Source organism: Giraffa tippelskirchi, chromosome 1 (genome assembly GCF_054371585.1).
Source record: "Giraffa tippelskirchi isolate mGirTip1 chromosome 1, T2T-mGirTip1v1.2.pri, whole genome shotgun sequence".
NCBI classification, from domain to species: domain Eukaryota; kingdom Metazoa; phylum Chordata; class Mammalia; order Artiodactyla; family Giraffidae; genus Giraffa; species Giraffa tippelskirchi.
This window is the reverse complement of record NC_137275.1, coordinates 179422985-179439764: the sequence shown is the minus strand read 5'-3', so window position 1 is coordinate 179439764 and position 16780 is coordinate 179422985. Positions and strand designations below refer to the sequence as shown.

The window sequence follows — 16780 nt, the reverse complement described above, 5'->3', positions numbered from 1 at the left end:
ATCTCTGTAAATCTTACATTGTGTGTGTAATTTCTCCACAGGGAGACTGTGGGCTTCCTGAGGGTAAAAACTGCATCTGCATTTTCATTTTCTTTCTCTGACTTTGTTATTATTGCCTGTTACTCAGTGTGTGCTGCACACGACAGGCCCTCAGAAAGGGAAACCACCACTCACCAAAAGGCACAAACTCAGGTACAAGCTTGAAGTATCTTCAAGGTGGCTTTGCTGTATTTCTCATTTCCCTTTATTTATATACAAGTCATTCAAACAGAGTTGGGTGGAAGTTTTAAAAGACAAAAGTCTTTTAAAGTCTTTAAAAGTCGCTTGCATCGACCCATAGAACGTCTGTCAGGCCTCCTCACTGCTGTCACTGATTTCCTCTGTCTTAAAACAAGGGTCACCAGCTATCAGCGCCAACCACATTCACTTGTTTCACTGAGCACCTGCTGTATGCATGGTCTCAAGGTGACCACAGTCAAGGCAGAAAGTGAGGCATTCACAAAAATCACCATGACACCAGGTAGAAGGTGGTGGGTGCCATATCAATGGAATTACATATATATCAAGCAGGCTACACCAAGAAGATTTAGGAAGAGATATTAAAAGTGTTAAAGAACAAGTAGATTTAGTATCGATTTAGTCCAATCATTGCTATATGTTACAACAGCCCTACACATCCATAAGGGATAAAAGTGTTAGTTGCTCAGTCTGTCCGACTCTTTGTGACCCCCACAGGCTGTAGCCCACGAGGCTCCTCTGTCCATGGAATTCTCCAGGCAAGAATATTAGAGTGGGGAGTTATGTCCTTCTTCAGGGAATCTTTAACAACGCTATATTATACATCCTTAAGAGGTAGGGCCTATGTATTATTCATAATTACATTCCCTGCAGCACCTGGCACAGTGTTTTGGGCATTGCAGGGGGCTGATGAATATAGGACCCACGCTGCCCAATCCCATTTATAGGCAGGTGAAAGGGAGCAAAGAGGAACCGAGATGGAATTCTAAAACGAGGCTATTGTTGCTTCTTTGAAGGAGCCTGGACCTTACTTAAATCACAGAGGATCAGCTATGCCCTTTCTGTCACTCATTCTTGCTCTATAATAATCTGTACAATTCTATGGATGATGGAAGACAATTTAGTACCTCAGAATATTGACTGCTCGTTCACAGGAAAGGTCTTCGGCAGGCTCGTCGTTCATCTGGAGGATCTGATCACCAGGGAAAAGTTTACCGTGAGCAGAGCCCCCTGTTGGAGAGAAAAGAAATATCTGGTGCTCATGCCAGGAGGGCCCAGAACGCTCAGCTGAATGGCAGCCTGATCCAGTCTCTGGGGCACCGGCTCACCCCCACCCCTAGCCAGACTTGGGCTCACATGGATCTCAGTTTCCTGTTTACAAATCTTGGATAATATACCTACCATCCATCACCTTCAAGGGATGTTAGGAGACTGTCCAAGGAAAGAGGACTAGCAGAAGAAATCCCCTGAATCAACAGAGCAGGCCAACAAATCTACTACATTCATCTCTAAAGAAATCTGGTGTGTGTGTGTGTGTGTGTGTGTAAATCCAGATTAATAGATTTTAAATGGTCCCAGATCTCACACTAATACATAACCGAAGAATGAAAACAAACACTAGACATTCCCAGCCTGCTCCTCTTCCCCCTGATACAACCTATATTTTACAGAGACTCAAGTGAAAACAAATCGATAATTTCTATTACTGTCTGACCAGAAATTCTCCCCAGCTCAGAGCATGCAGGGTTCAGAGAGGAGGGCCTGCTGATCCCAAAACTGTCACTGTTCCTGAGACTGGCCAGGGGGCCACGGATGGGCAAAGCCTCAGCTGAGGCCAGTGGACCTGCGATGCAGATCAGCAAGTGCACTGGGACTCCCCTTCCCTGTACCATAGGAAGGTGCAAAGCCCCAGACAGAATTAGGTCAAAATTAGATGTGCCCTTTCTAACTTCCTGGGGTAGCATTTTCTGCATTATGTTACAGCACAGAGATACGAGAAGAGAGCCAGGGATAATCCCCCACAAGAAGCCCAAGTCCTTTCTTGTTTCCCAATCAGCCCCTACCTGCTGTGACGGACACCACTGTGAGGGGAAGGCTCTCGGAGATGTGAAATCCATAGTCCTGGAGGAGGGTGTCTTTGTCTATTTTTACTGTGTGTTTCACAGGGACGATGGTCTGGGTTGCGATCCCGGGGGGCCCATCAGCTGTGGCAACTTTAGCCCTGGAAGAGAAGGAGTGTGTAAAACAGACAGCGAGGGGAGTCTAGTGGGTGGCACAAACCAAGTCAGCCCCAAACATCCTGGAGAAGGAAGATGCGGAGCTGAGTGGACACTAACTCTCATCGAGAGAGAGAGAGAAGACACAAACACCAGCAAATAAAACAGCAGGACACGGAACCATGCTCTGAAAGACAAGTCACAAAGTGCTGTGAGTGTGCAAAGAAGAGGTGGAGCAGTTTTAACTTTGCGGGGATGGAGGAGAAGGAATCAGGCAAGTATTTGCTACCTGGAAGAGATGGCATCTGAGAGATTTCGAGGGTATATCTACCCAGACCAAATCCTGGCATGAGGAAGATATTCAGTAACTGCTGCTGAGTGGATGGATGCATGGATGGATAGATTGATGGATCCATGGAAGGATGGATGGATGGACAGACAGGCAACCCAGGCAGCGGGCACTGCTTCAGCAGAGGTACAAAAGAGGAAAAACATGGACTGTGAATAGGAGCAAGCAGTTGCTTAGTTTGGATGTCTGATGATGACTAATTTTTATAGGTGAATTGTTTCTTTGATGATTTTTTCTTTTTTTTTTTTGCTTTATGATGAATGCTGCTTCCCCGTCAACTTTGTATCTATGGGGATTCCAATATAAAATTCCAGAGAGCACAGACTCCCTCTATATTAATTGTTAAAAATATGTGTGTTTTCAGTATATCTAAAAGCAAATAAGTTGAAAGTTGTATCTTCTATCTCTCAATACCACAAAGTGAATTTATGAGCTATTTTTCATTTGTGGCAAATGGCTTTTGTCTTTCTAAGGGTCAGTGGTTCTTTCTGAGGAAGGTCATATAGTGAGGGATAAGGTGTTTATTGCCATTATACACAACAGAAATGTGGAGGAGTAACAGCTTCCTTGGGGCTCTGCAGCTAAGGTTTTTCATTTATTCTCATCCATTTACCAAACACTGTCAGGAACTCTACCTAATGCAATAGGACCTCATTTATCTGAAAAGCACCTCTCTGTCACTTATAATAATCTCAAGTTTCAACAAGGACCAGGAAATATATTTTAAAAAACTGCCTCAAAGAACCAACATACATGTGACAAGTCCAAGCACAAAGCCATTTTATGCACATTACTCATAAAGGAGCTCCTTTAGGAGCAAACAAAGGATTTCTTCTAGGCAAGCACATGGGTAGTACTGAGAAATATTAGAAGCCACACCTAACAAGAGAGAACAGGCAGAAAATTCTGATAATTTATACTGAATAAAACCATAGGTATTCCTGATTAAAAAGAAAAAAAACTTCAAAGCTTTGAAAGGGCCTCTCTAAATAAAATAAATAATATAGTACATTGAAAAACAAAAATCAACATTTGTGTTCCTTTGAAAAAGCAACAGGAAGGACACCCTAGACACTACTATTTAAGTGGCAGGAGAAATGCCTGGAATAGTTATTGGAGAAGGAAAAATGATAAGAGGAATAATAAGCATACCTTTTTTTCCGCCAAACAGATGATGATCTACACTGAGAAAATGATCCACAAAAAGAATTGCTAGCGCTTAAAAAATAAGTTTAGTGGAGTTGCAGGATAAATACATAAAACACAGCCACAAAAGCCATCCTACAATCCATTAAAAACAGAATAGCTGAATGTGTATCAGGAGCTAGGTTTTCTTCAAAAGTTGACATAATAACAGAAGACACCAGTAATACTGATGCTGGATTCCTGGTTGGGAAGATTACAGATTCAAAAATGAACATAAGTACTGAATGAAAATATAAACTTGATGGAACATTGGTTCAAAATCCTTCCAGATTAAAAAAAATCTAATAAATTGATGACAGTAAGAGTAGCAGTAACAACAGCAACAATAATCACTTGCAACATCCATTGAGCACTAACTATGTACCAGGCAGTGAGCTAATTTATTTTCATGCTCCTATCAGAGGGCAGCAATGATTAAAACTGCATGGCATGGTCTTTACCAATGAAAGTGAATAGAAATTCCAGAAAGTCTTTTAAAATATTATGTGGCTAGCCAGAAATAATTCAACATGGTGACAAAATCACCACACTGTGGTACTAAGCATTATACAAAGCATTACATTTCAAAAAGGTCAAAAGAGAGAATTACAAAAACTGGAAATAAATGTGGACCCTTTGTGCCAGCTCTGGAGAGGAGATATATTTCTAAGGATTGGAGAATTAAAGATAGGCATAAAATATAAGGGGGATGGTTTGAATGTGAAATTTCAATAACCAATACATAAATACAAATAAATAAAAAATTGGATAACTACATAGAAAAGCACAAAGAGAAATTTAAGTGAAAAAAAGCTTTTAACTTCTTCTTCTAAACAAAAATTAACTCAAAACGGATCTCAGATCTAAATATGAGAGCTAAAATTATACAACTCTTAGTAGAAAATATAAGAATATACCTTTGTGACTTCGGTGTCATTTTAGACATGACACTAAAAGCACAACCAACAAAGGAAAACATAAATAAACTGAACTTCACAACTGAAGATTTTGTGCTTCAAAGGACACCACTGAAAAAGTGAAAAGGCAACGCCCAAAATAGGAGAAAATGTTTGCAAACCATGTATCTAATGGGACTTCCCTGGTGCTCAGACAGTGAAAGAAACTGCCTGTGATGCAGGAGACTTGGCTTCAATCCCTGGGTTGGGAAGATAAGCTAGAGAAGGGAATGACTACCCACTCTAGTATTCTTGCCTGGAGAATTCCATAGGAAGCCTGGCGGGCTACAGTCCCTGGGGTTGCAAAGAGTCAGATAAGGACCTGGTATCTAGAATATATAAAGAATTTTTATAATACTGCTGCTGTTGCTAAGTCGCTTCCGTCATGTCCGACTCTGTGCGACCCCATAGATGGCAGCCCACAAGGCTCCCCGTCCCCGGGATTCTCTAGGCAAGAACACTGGAGTGGGTTGCCATTTCCTTCTCCAGTGCATGAAAGTGAAAAGCGAAAGTGAAATCGCTCAGTCGTGTCCGACTCTTCGCGACCCCATGGACTGCAGCCTACCAGGCTCCTCCGTCCATGGGATTTTCCAGGCAAGAGTACTGGAGTGGGGTGCCATTGCCTTCTTCCATTACAGTTAGACAAAAAAGACAAATAACCCAAATAAAAATTGGGCGAAGGATTTGAATAGACATTTCGCCAAAGAAAATATACCATCAATAAGGACATGAAAAGAACATTAGTGGTTATGGAAATACAAATCAAAACCACAGTGACATACCACTTCACACCCACTAGAATGGCTATAATCAAAAAGACAGATCCAGTGCTGACTAAGATGTGGAGAAAAACGAAACCCTCATATAGCCTTGCAGTTCCTTAACAGACTAAACACAGAATGACCCAGCAATTCCACTCCTAGGCATACATCCAAGAAAACTGAAAAGCATATGTCCACATAAAACTTGCACGCAAGTGTTCATAACAACATTACTTATAATAGCTCCAAAGAGGAACCAATCTAAGTGTACCTCAACTAATGACAAAAACAATATTCTATAGCAGAGTATTGTTCAGAAATACAAAGGAATGAAGTACTGATATGTTCTATAACATGGATAAACCTTGAACACATCATGCTAAATGAAAGAAGTCAGTCACAAAAGACCACATACTTTATGATTCCATTCATGTGCTATGTCCAGAATAGATAAATCTATAGAGACAGAAAGTAGATTAGTGATAGCCTAGGGCTGGGGAAGGAGGGTTTAGAAAGGAAATAGAGAGTGACTGCTAATACATTCAGAGTGTCTTGTTGGGGTGATGAAATTTTCCAAAATTTATTGTGGTGGTGGTCTTACATTCCTGTGAAAACACTAAAAATCAGTGAGTTGCACACTTTAAGTGAGTGAATTGCATGGTATGCAAAGTATAGATAGAGCTATTGGAAATAAGTAAATCAACTTATAAAATCCTGGAGGGAAAAAGCTTACAATGAAAATATATGCAGAATGGACATAAAACATGCAGTAAATACCCAGACTTCACATCCTCAAAGCAAGTTGAGTGGAAAACTCACACATGAAGAAATAAAGCTGGTAAATAACAGAAAATGCACAACTCTGGTGATTAAAGAAGAACAACTGAAAGGATTACAGAGAACTATTACATGTCACTACAGCACCACATAGGAATAAAAATAATAAAGTCCAACATGTGTGGGCCCTGGGATTTAACTAAGGCTGACCACATAAATTGGCTGCTTACTCTCTTTGGAAAGTCATCAGGGAAATTATAATATGAATTTAAAATTTGATCATTTTCTTTGACCTTCTGTTACCATTTTGAATAACATTTCTCAAAGTAGTATGCATCCTCCCAAAATAAAAAACACTGTTTGCACTAGACTATTAGTTCCTAGAAGACAAACATTCCCTTGTATCATTAAGCCCTAGAACAAAATATGAGCTCAAAATACACTGGCAATTGAGTATTCAAAAATATTTACCATAGCTTTATGTAGAATAGTTGAAAAAATTGAAACCACCAACAGAGAATAGATAAATCAAGCATAGTAAGGAACTGCCCCAAGACTCTACAGCAATGAAGGGCCACAAGCCTGTGAAACTTAGACATACATGGAAACATAGCTTAGAAAATACTCTTCCACAGCATCTTCTAAACTGCCCAAATCCCCTTATGTGGATTATTCTGCCACTACAACTCCCTATCACCCACAGGATAAAAGTTAAACTCCTCAACCTTACCTTCTTGGCCTTTTGTCTTTAGGTCTCAGGTCCCAGCCAACATTCTCTACCCACTTTCCTTCCCAGGCCTTCATTCCAGCCTAACCTTACCTGCTGCACCAGTTTCACATCTGGGCTTCAGTTCATGCAGCTGCCTCACAGTTCAATCAAAATCCAGCTCAAATGCTACCTCTTCCAAAAATCCTCCTCTGATTTCCTAGCTAGACACAAGTTCACTCATCTCTGAGCCCTCCTGGCCTTGAGCACCTCAACTGTCAGTGATAGCTATTTGATTCCATATATCATTACCCCCCATAGACTGCCAATTCTCAGAATTCAGGAAACATTTTTTACCCACCTCTGTATCTCTCACTGTACCAAGTGAAGAACTTTGCCCATAGAAAGCATCTCTGTTTATTAGGTGAATATATGAGCAAAATACTGAATATAAAGAGCATGATACAAAACAGTACACCTCATATGATTAGCAAAGGTGGAAATGTATATATAGCCATTAATAAATAGTAGTAAATTTGAATATAACAGACTTCAATGTTTGCTTAATTTGATATACAGCTCAGCCTTTTGACTCTGAGTCCTCATCAGGACCCATCTTCTCCATATCCAGTGCTCAACAAATGGTATCTGGAGAACAGTGATCAGTTGCTCAAGACATACTCCTGGGAGTAATCTTTGACTTTACCCTGCTCTCACCCCTAGCATCCTATCAGTCATGACTTCAAAACTCTCTAAAGATGTCCATTTCTCTCCATCTCCATGACCACCATTCTATTTCAGGACTTTGTCCCCTGTCCTACAGACAGATTTCTCTAAGTGTCTCCTAGCTGGTCTCCTCACTTTTTGTCCTTTTTATAAAAAATATATTTATTTATTTGGCTGTGCCAGGTCTTAGTTACAGCATGCAGAATTGTTTAGTTGTGGCATGCGAACTCTTAGTTGCAGCATGTGGGATCTAGTTCCCTGATCGGTGATCAAATCCAGGCCCCCTGAATTGCGAGCACAGAGTCTTAGCCACTGGACCACCAGGGAAGTCCCTCCCCACTTTAGATTCTTGTTTCACCTAAATGATTCTCCATCCAGCAACTAGACTGATATTATATTAATAAATGCAATCCTGTTCATATGTCTGCCCTGACTGAATGACTTAATCCGAAAACCTTAGTATGGCTTAATACAGCCCCTGCTCGCCACTGAAGCCTCTACAACCAAGCCATTCACTCTCTCAATATTTTTGTTCTAGCCAGACAAGTCCCCTTGGAGTACCTCAAACACAAAGTCTTCCTTCTGGCTAGAACATCCCCCAGCCCTTGACACAGCTCTCAAAACACCCTACCATACACTTCACCTGCATAGCTCCTACTCAATCTTCTGTTTTTGGCAGAAATATCCCTCTCCCCCTGCTGAACCTGTACACAAAATCTGTACATCACTTTTTGAAACACACATGATATTTGTAATGACCAGTGTGAAGTCTCCTGTCCTTTCTAGACCATAGCTCATACAGTACAACCATGTCTTTCTTGCCCCCACATGCTGCATTCAATGCTAGGCATAGAGTAAGGCTTAATAAATGTTTAGAGGACAAAAGAAAAATATAAACCTTACCACATGGTTAGAACAGAATTCATTTGGATGCTTTTCAAGTGAGTAGTCTTCATTTATCTGACTTTTCCATTTGGAAGAGTGTGCTCCCCAACAATGGTAGACAAACGAGGCCCAACTGTATTGACTAATCCCTGGACAACGTCAGGAGCTTTGGCCCAAAGTCTGGATTTGACATTTTCCCCGAAGGCCACATCTAGGCTTTTGTTTGGAAAGGGATTGCTTAAAAACAGGATGAAGCCATAGTCTCTCCTCAAAAAGAATGTTCAACAGGGAACTGAAGGAAATGATCTCTGCAGCAAAATTTCCTCCTCTGAAGAATCTTATAAATATCAAACTAAGCGCTGACAATCCAAAAACCTCTGTCTGCTGCCTTTGTAATTGTTTTAAATCATAAATCTGAGATCATTCCTGTGGTTTTACATCAGAACAGCATAAGACCTGGTAACACTAATAGAAATCTTGTCAGATAACTGGATCCTAAGGTAGAACTGGAAAAAACATGTTAAATTTATCATGGAAATAGCCTCGGGTAGACTCATTCTATATTTTATGGGTCATAAGTTCATATTGAGCTGATCAATAACCCTGAGAAGAAAAAAAAATGCCATATGGAGACAGATTAGGCTTCAAATATTCTCTGGCTTTTTATCTGCTCTCTGATAGGCTGTGAAATATATTTTGCCTCTATCTTGTAACAACAAAGAATTCACCTCTGACTTCCAGCAGGATGTGGAGAAACTATTTTGAATCTATGTTTAAACACTGTATTACGTTCAGCTTGAGTGATTTTAAAAGTGAACGTCTGGTATAAACTGGATTTTTAATCTAAAGTTTATTCAAAGAAAGAAGAAATAGAAGGAGTGGCCTGTTCCAGAAAGAAATTTATCTTGTAGTCATAATCACAGGACTAGGCTTGTGGCTGTGATAGTTTCTAGAGACCACTGAATATATATATTGTGCGTACAGTGCTATAGGGCAAAAGCTTACAGCTGAGAGGTGGAGAAAGTATTCCATTGCTACTTTAAAAAGGAGGTTCAGACCCTACAGACACAGCACAGGAACTTTCTAACCTGTTCTCTTAAAATCTTTCCCTTTTGTCCATGGTCAAATAGCAATAAAAAACTGGTACCTGAAATGGTCTTTCTACACCATTAGGAGTATTAGAAAGGTCAAAAATACCATCCCTATAACTAGTAAACCGACTATGGTTATAATGAACAAGCAAATTTAGAAGGAGGGAAAAACCAATAGCCAAGATTTCTGACACAAAGATGCCATGATGCATGTGTGCACATTTGTGAATATCTATGCCTGTGTGTACATGTGAGTGTGTGCACATGTGTATTCATTAAACACACATGTACACACATTAGATTAATACTAATACACACTAATATTAAGATTAAATATAAATTGAAAGAAATATTTTTAAGTCTTGAGGTTTATAAAACCAAGCACCAAGAAGAAGGCATGAAATTCATCAAACTCCTTAGATTTTCTTTAAGTCTTGATCTATAAAACCAACATTTCTAGATTACATATAAAAGAATTCAGTAAATCTTACACAAAATTGTTTTAATAATACAATAAAATTATTCTAAAGTTCAGATGGAAAATGCAGATAAGAATATAAAATGGCAAATGAAGAGAATAAAAGTCTAGTTTAACAGATAATAAATATAAATAGTTTTAATATAGGTGTGTGAAAGAAGGCAGTTAGATCAATTAAACAGAATAGCTAGCCTAGGAAGAGATACAAGTTTTCACTCACAGACACAGGGATTTCATATGATAAAATGAGACCGTAAGTCAGTGAAGAAAGGAAAGGTTACTCACAGTTAATGGTGATGCAAACACTACTTATTTTGGAAAAAAACAAGCTAGATCTTTATTTCACACCCTACACTAAAATAAACACCAAAGTAAAAACTTAAATATAAAATATCTTAAACTATCAAATTGAAAATTAATTAATTAATTATTGGGTGAGGATTTTCTTTGAAGCAATCAGAGAAATCATCAAGAGATTATCATTTAACTATATAAAAATCAAAAATTGTAGGAGACAAAAAAATGGTATAATTAAGCAAAAAAGTATTCTATAACATGTCTTTCTCATCTCATTTTATCACCTCCCTAGTTACAGAAAGTGGTAAAGAAGATGACAATTTAGTTCAAAGCAAAATGGTTAAAAATTAGTTTATAATGTAATGTCACTATGCTATAGCTTTTATTAAGTGGTTTGTATTACATTGTTTTTACAGAAATTCAAAACAATGCATAGATACTATTTGGGGGGGGTTAGCTATTTCTAAAAGAGCACTGATACTGTAAATGTTATTTTTATATTAGAATGTGAAATTAAGTGGTAAAATAGCAGTCATCTTAATAACATCTGAGTAATTTTGCATTTCTACAATTATTGGTTTCACTAAGCTTGCACCCTACCCAAGCACGCACAGACAGACATTCAAACTGAGAGCCACTATCTGAATTTGACTAGGGATTGTCCACTCATTTAAAATTGAAGAAATCAAAGTAACTTTGAAAGTTGATACTCTTCCCCAGAAAAATACCCATTTTAAGATGCCTTATAAAGCTCTAACATTACCCAGGTTCATAAAAATTATCAATTTGTTTAATAATGTTTGGAAATGGAAATTGTTATTTTTGACTAATTTCTTCCTAGACAGTTCAATTAGTGTCAGAGGTAAAATTTAACTTTATGGAAAAAATGGCAATTATAATTAAGTAAGTACAATAAGCTGAAATGAGTAGAAGCTTTTAAAGTTCTGAAAAGATAGCAAGATTTTTAAAAGATGCATGTAAACTTATGACTGCAGATTAATTTGTTTCCTTTTCTCTGGACTATAAAAAACACTTCAATGTATTTTTTTCATTTTTTGACCTGGCTATCAGGAAATGCAGAACCAATGTTAGTACTCAAATGCTAAATCCTACATCTAATTGGTTTGCAATCTATCTATAGAATTTCCAGTCTTTATTTAAAAGTTTTCATGTACATGTAAACCCATGGCTGATTCATGTCAATGTATGGCAAAAACTACTACAATATTGTAAAGTAATTAGCCCCCAACTAAAATAAATTAAAAAAAAAAAAAACAAAAGCCTTCACCTACTTGAAAAAAATAAAAATAAAAAAATAAAAGTTTTCATGTGTTTTAAAACTGTTAATCATCAAAAATTCCATTTGGAAGAAGAAACAATGCAAAATTTAGATATATTTTAAATAAATAAAAATAAGTAATACAGTCCCTGACTGTGAAAGCCCTTAATCAATAAAAATTTATTGAATATCTACTACATACTCTGTATGCATTCTTCTAGGGCTGAAGATACTTTTTAGACAAGACAGTTATAGTCTTTGGTCTCATATGTGGCAGGAGGGTTGGGAGAGAACAGTCACATATTAGACAGGTGCGGGGTTAGGCAAAGAACAAGTAAACAAATGGATATATTGTTATAAAGTGTGGCAAGGAAGTAGACTCTCTGCCAAGGAAGTAGGAGAAACAAGATGAAGACATGAAACCAGGAACAGATTGTAAAGAGACTTGTAGGCTATGGCATGGTGGCAGGTGGCCACTGAATGGTTTGGGATGGGGTGGAGCCAGCAGCGAGTATGTGGGACAGGAGCAGTGTGTATTCTGAAAAGCTCACTATGGCTTCAGGGTGGAGCAGAGAAAGAGTGAATGTCTATGGCAATGCCCTCCGGGGACAGAGAGGAGGACAGAGTGGAGATATGTTTGAGGATGAACTGACAAAAGTTGCTGATGGGGTAGATACAGGGTATGAGAGAGAGGAAAATTCAGGATGACTCATAGGTCTCTTGGTTAAGCAATTCTGTGGAAGGTGGTACCATTTACTCTACTCCAGGAAAACAAATTACTTATGCTTTTCAATTCCTGACCATTTTCAACTAATCTGAATACAGAAAAACCCAGCTTGAATCAAGGTTGCAGGATTAGAGCTGAGAAACAATTTCAATAAGACTACATGTGATTTATCCTAGAAACACAGAAATAATGCCTTCCATGGACACTTTCAGGAATCATTCCCTCTTTTTCTCCTCTTTCTAAAGCACTTGGAAAACAAACTTCCCACTAAATTCATGGAAAGATGCTCAACAGCATTAGTTATCAGGAAAATACAGATCAAAACCATAATGAGATATCACTTCACACCCACTAGGATGTTTATAATAAAAAATAACAGATAATAAGTGTTGCCAAAGGTGTGCAGACATTGGAACCCTCATATCCTGCTGGTGGAAATGCTTTGGAAAACAGCCTGGCAGTTCCTCCAAAGGTTCAACATCAAGCTGCTATATGACCCAGCAATTCTAATCCAAGTATAAACCCAAGAGAAATGAAAACATATGTTCAAATAAAAAATGTTTATAGCAGCATTATTCACAATAGCTCCCAAGTGGAAACAACTCAAGTGTACATTAACTGATGGGCAAAGAAAATATACCATAATGGAACATTATTTGGCAATAAAAAGGAATGCAAGCACTGTTTACAACAGCCAAGATACGGAAGCAACCTAAATGTTCATTAACAGAGGAATGCATAAAGGAGAGGCAGTACGTATTTACAATCTAATATTACTCAGCCATCAAAAAGAATGAAATAATACCATTTGCAGCAATATGGATGTGGACCTTAAAATTGTCATTATAAAAGACCCTGAGGATGCCCTGATGAAGGCAGGAGGAGAAGGGGACGACAGAGGACAAGATGGTTAGATGGCATCACGGACTCAAAGGACATGAGTTGGAGCAGGCTCCAGGAGACAGTGAAGGACAGGGAGGCCTGGAGTGCTGCAGTCCATGGGGTCACAGAGTCGGTCACAACTGAGCAGCTGAGCAACAACAAAAACTGTCATACTGAGTGAAGCAAGTTAGAGAAGTAGAAACATCATATGACATCCCTTATACGAGGAATCTAAAAAGACATGATACAAATGAACTTATTTATAAAACAGAAACAGACTCACAGACTTAAGAGAATGAACTTACAGTTGCAGCGGTAGTGGGGAGGGGAGGATGGGGGAACAGAGAGTTAGGGAGTTTGGGATGGACAGGTACACACTGCTATATTTAAGATGGATAACTAACAAGGACCTACTATATAGGACAGGGAACTCTACTCAACTCTATGTGGCAGCCTAGGTGGGAAGGGTTTTGGGGGAGAATGGATACATGTATATGTATGGCTCAGTTGCTTTGCTATCCATCTGAAACTACTATAACATTGTTAATCCACTATACTCCAATACAAAATAAAAAGTTTTTAAATAAAAGGAATGCACACTGATGCATATTATAACACAGATGAACCACAAACACATTATGCTAAGTGAAAGAAGGCAATCACAAAGACAACATATTGTATGATTCTATTCACAGGAAATATCCAGAACAGACAAATCTATAGAAACAGAAAGTAGATGAGTGGTTATCTAGAGCTAGGGGAGGGGCAAATAGGGAATGACTGTTAATGGGTATGGGGTTTCTTTTGGGGGTATTGAAAGTATTCTAAAATTAGATTGTGGTGATTGTTGCAAAATTCTATACATACACTAAATATATCCTGTATATACACTAGATAAATCTGTACATTTTTAAATGGGTAAATTTTATGTTATGTAAAACATATCTCAAAATAGATGAGAAAAAAAAACTTCCTAGATGTTGCCTTTTATTTGCATTCTGTGAGAGAAGCTAGATATTAGAGAGTTACATGGTCAAATATTCAGGCAAGGTGACATCAATGTTACACAGGTCTTTTTCTGCAGGATTTCTCAGAGCCTTTAATGTGCCAAAACACACTATGAATTACCAAGAGTGGGTGGGTAGGAATCGGATATAGGTAGCATCGCTTCCTAAACATATTTGGTCATGGAACGTTTTTTAGTAGAGAACATCGCACACAACTAGGTTTTGCAGAACTCATTTCAGAAAACAATGCACCTAAGAGTTCTCCCATTCATTCACCAAGCACTACCTGACTCCTTGCAACTCCTGGAACTCAACCTGGGCTATGAGGTGAGGCTGATACTTTCCCTGCCCTCCACTGAGCTTAGCTGTGGTCTAGAAGAAAGAAAAGGGATGTGCTCAAATTTAAGCTGAACACACTGGGAGAAGCACAATGCTGATGCTACAAACCAAATACTATGGGACCCCTTGGGAGAGATTAATTCTGGCTGTGGACTGTAGAACACTTCATGGGAGACCCAGCATTTCAGCCACACCCTGACCTGTGAGTGGGGTCTAGACACATGGAGATGGGAGGAAGGGATGTGCCACAGGAACCCAGGTGTAGGTGGTGGAAGGGGAAGTTGGGTGCTTGGATAGGGGAACAGCGAGTAGGTCATTTCAGCTGGAGTATGATGTGAATGAAGCAGAAGAGTAAGACAAACAGCTGTAATGGATTGTAGGTCGATCATAGAGAGCCTTGAATGTCTAACCAAAAACGTTTAAACTCATCCTATAGGAGATGACGACCCAGCAAACGTTTCAGAGCAGAGCGGGTGGGGTTGGCTGTAAATGAGATACTCCCTGAACCTCAGGTTTTCATCTGTAAAATGGGGCTAGTCCTCCCAACCTTATCCCATCGCAGTGTGTGAGGACCCGCGCACTTGGACACAGGGCAGTGCAGCTGTGAGCAAGTTTACTGCTCGGCAACAGGACAGCTGTTCCCAGTTCCTTTGGAAGAATATGTGTATCAGAAACACCTGACACATGATATTTCATCTCTATGTCAGGGCCAGACAGGAAATCTGAGATGGAAAATGAGCGCTTTGAAACAGAACATATTTTAAGTTCTCTTGTAGCAGTCAAATCAGATCTGTATTTGATTTCATTTCATTTTGTTTAGAATGAAATAGGGACTGCAAGGAAGGAACAGCTGCTGGAAACAAAGACGGGGAAAGAGTATAAACAGCAGATTGCCTGACATCAAGTACTAAGACAAGGAGTGTGTGTGAGACAGACAGAAACAGTGAGCATGTGTGCGTGTGTATTCAAGACTGTGTGTGTGAGTGTGTGTTTCAGAGCGTATAGGCACATGGATGCAAGTATGTGGGTTTGAGTGTGCCTACATCTGTCTGTGTGTGAATGTGTGTCTCTATAAATGCGGGCATGAGTTTGGGGTGAGTGACTCTATGTCTGTGAGTGCCTGTTGAAGGATGCAGAGGGGAGGAATTGGAAAGGGACAGAGAGAAAGGCACTCCAGCAAAATTGCTGACCCATTTACACTTCTCCCGTCACAGGATGTAAGAACAAAGCAAGCTGGAGAGAGTGATCCCCAGGCGCTGCCAAGACTGCAAAACCTCCTCCCATGGGAACACTGAACCCTTACAGACAGAAATCTCTGCCAGCCCAGGAGTCTTACCGGGCTGAGCTGTCCCGGGAGCGCCGGAGCCATCTTGCCACCATTTGTTCTATTCTGTGTGCTTTCCGTGTCTGGAATAAGCTGGTCTCCAGCTCTTCCATTTACCTAAAAAGAAGAAGAATTTTCTTAAGAAGCTAGCCAAAATGCTTGGAAGAGGATTCTAACAGATCGCTGTGATGCTTCCTATATTTGCCAATTTTAAGACATGCTAATCAAAAAACCAGGGCTTTCTTTGTATCTGAAATTAACACACACAAGTGCTCAGTGTCCACAGAGTGAACAACTTTAGCAGCCCTCTGCCCTAAAGAGCCCACAGTCTTGTGATACACAGATTGGCTTTATTTCTTCAGTGGTTAAAGATAAGGATTGGGAAATATAAGTAAGGCTTCTCAAACTGTGACTATGACCCACTGTCAGAGACACACCTTCTGTGTGACACTGCCCTCCCACCTCAACTCTGTGTGCATCCTTGGACAGCACAACTTGGTTTTGACTGCATCAAGAACTACATGGAGATGGGAGCATTTTAATCACATTGTGCCCACTTGTCTGGAGTGCTGTTTTGTTTTTTTTTTTTTGCTTAGCATTTTATATCTAATTTTTGAATAGGTAATTCTGAATTTGTATAATTCAAACCCAAGATTTAAAAAAAGAAAAAGATATACAGTTACTGTATTGTGCACTTAAAAATTTGTTAAGAGGGTAGATCTCATGTTAAGTGTGTTCTTACCATAAAAATAAAAAAAGATATACAGTGAAATGTCT

General features: G+C 39.2%; 1 protein-coding gene across 7 annotated transcripts in view; it reads right to left on the bottom strand.

Annotated features, from left to right (window-relative positions):
* Positions 1–16780, bottom strand: part of FRMPD1 (FERM and PDZ domain containing 1) — a 165756-nt gene that overhangs the window by 31463 nt on the left and 117513 nt on the right. For 6 of the 7 annotated variants that reach the window (XM_081510639.1, XM_081510669.1, XM_081510638.1 and 3 more), the window contains 3 exons: positions 16016–16120; positions 2082–2239; positions 1146–1248 (listed from right to left, as the gene is read on the bottom strand). In XM_081510639.1, the coding sequence (XP_081366765.1) occupies positions 1146–1248; positions 2082–2239; positions 16016–16116 (362 nt within the window). In that variant the 5' untranslated portion in view covers positions 16117–16120. Of the gene's footprint in view, positions 1–1113; positions 1249–2081; positions 2240–16015; positions 16121–16780 lie in introns of all 7 variants that reach the window. The other variant, XM_081510680.1, reaches the window with a different exon arrangement.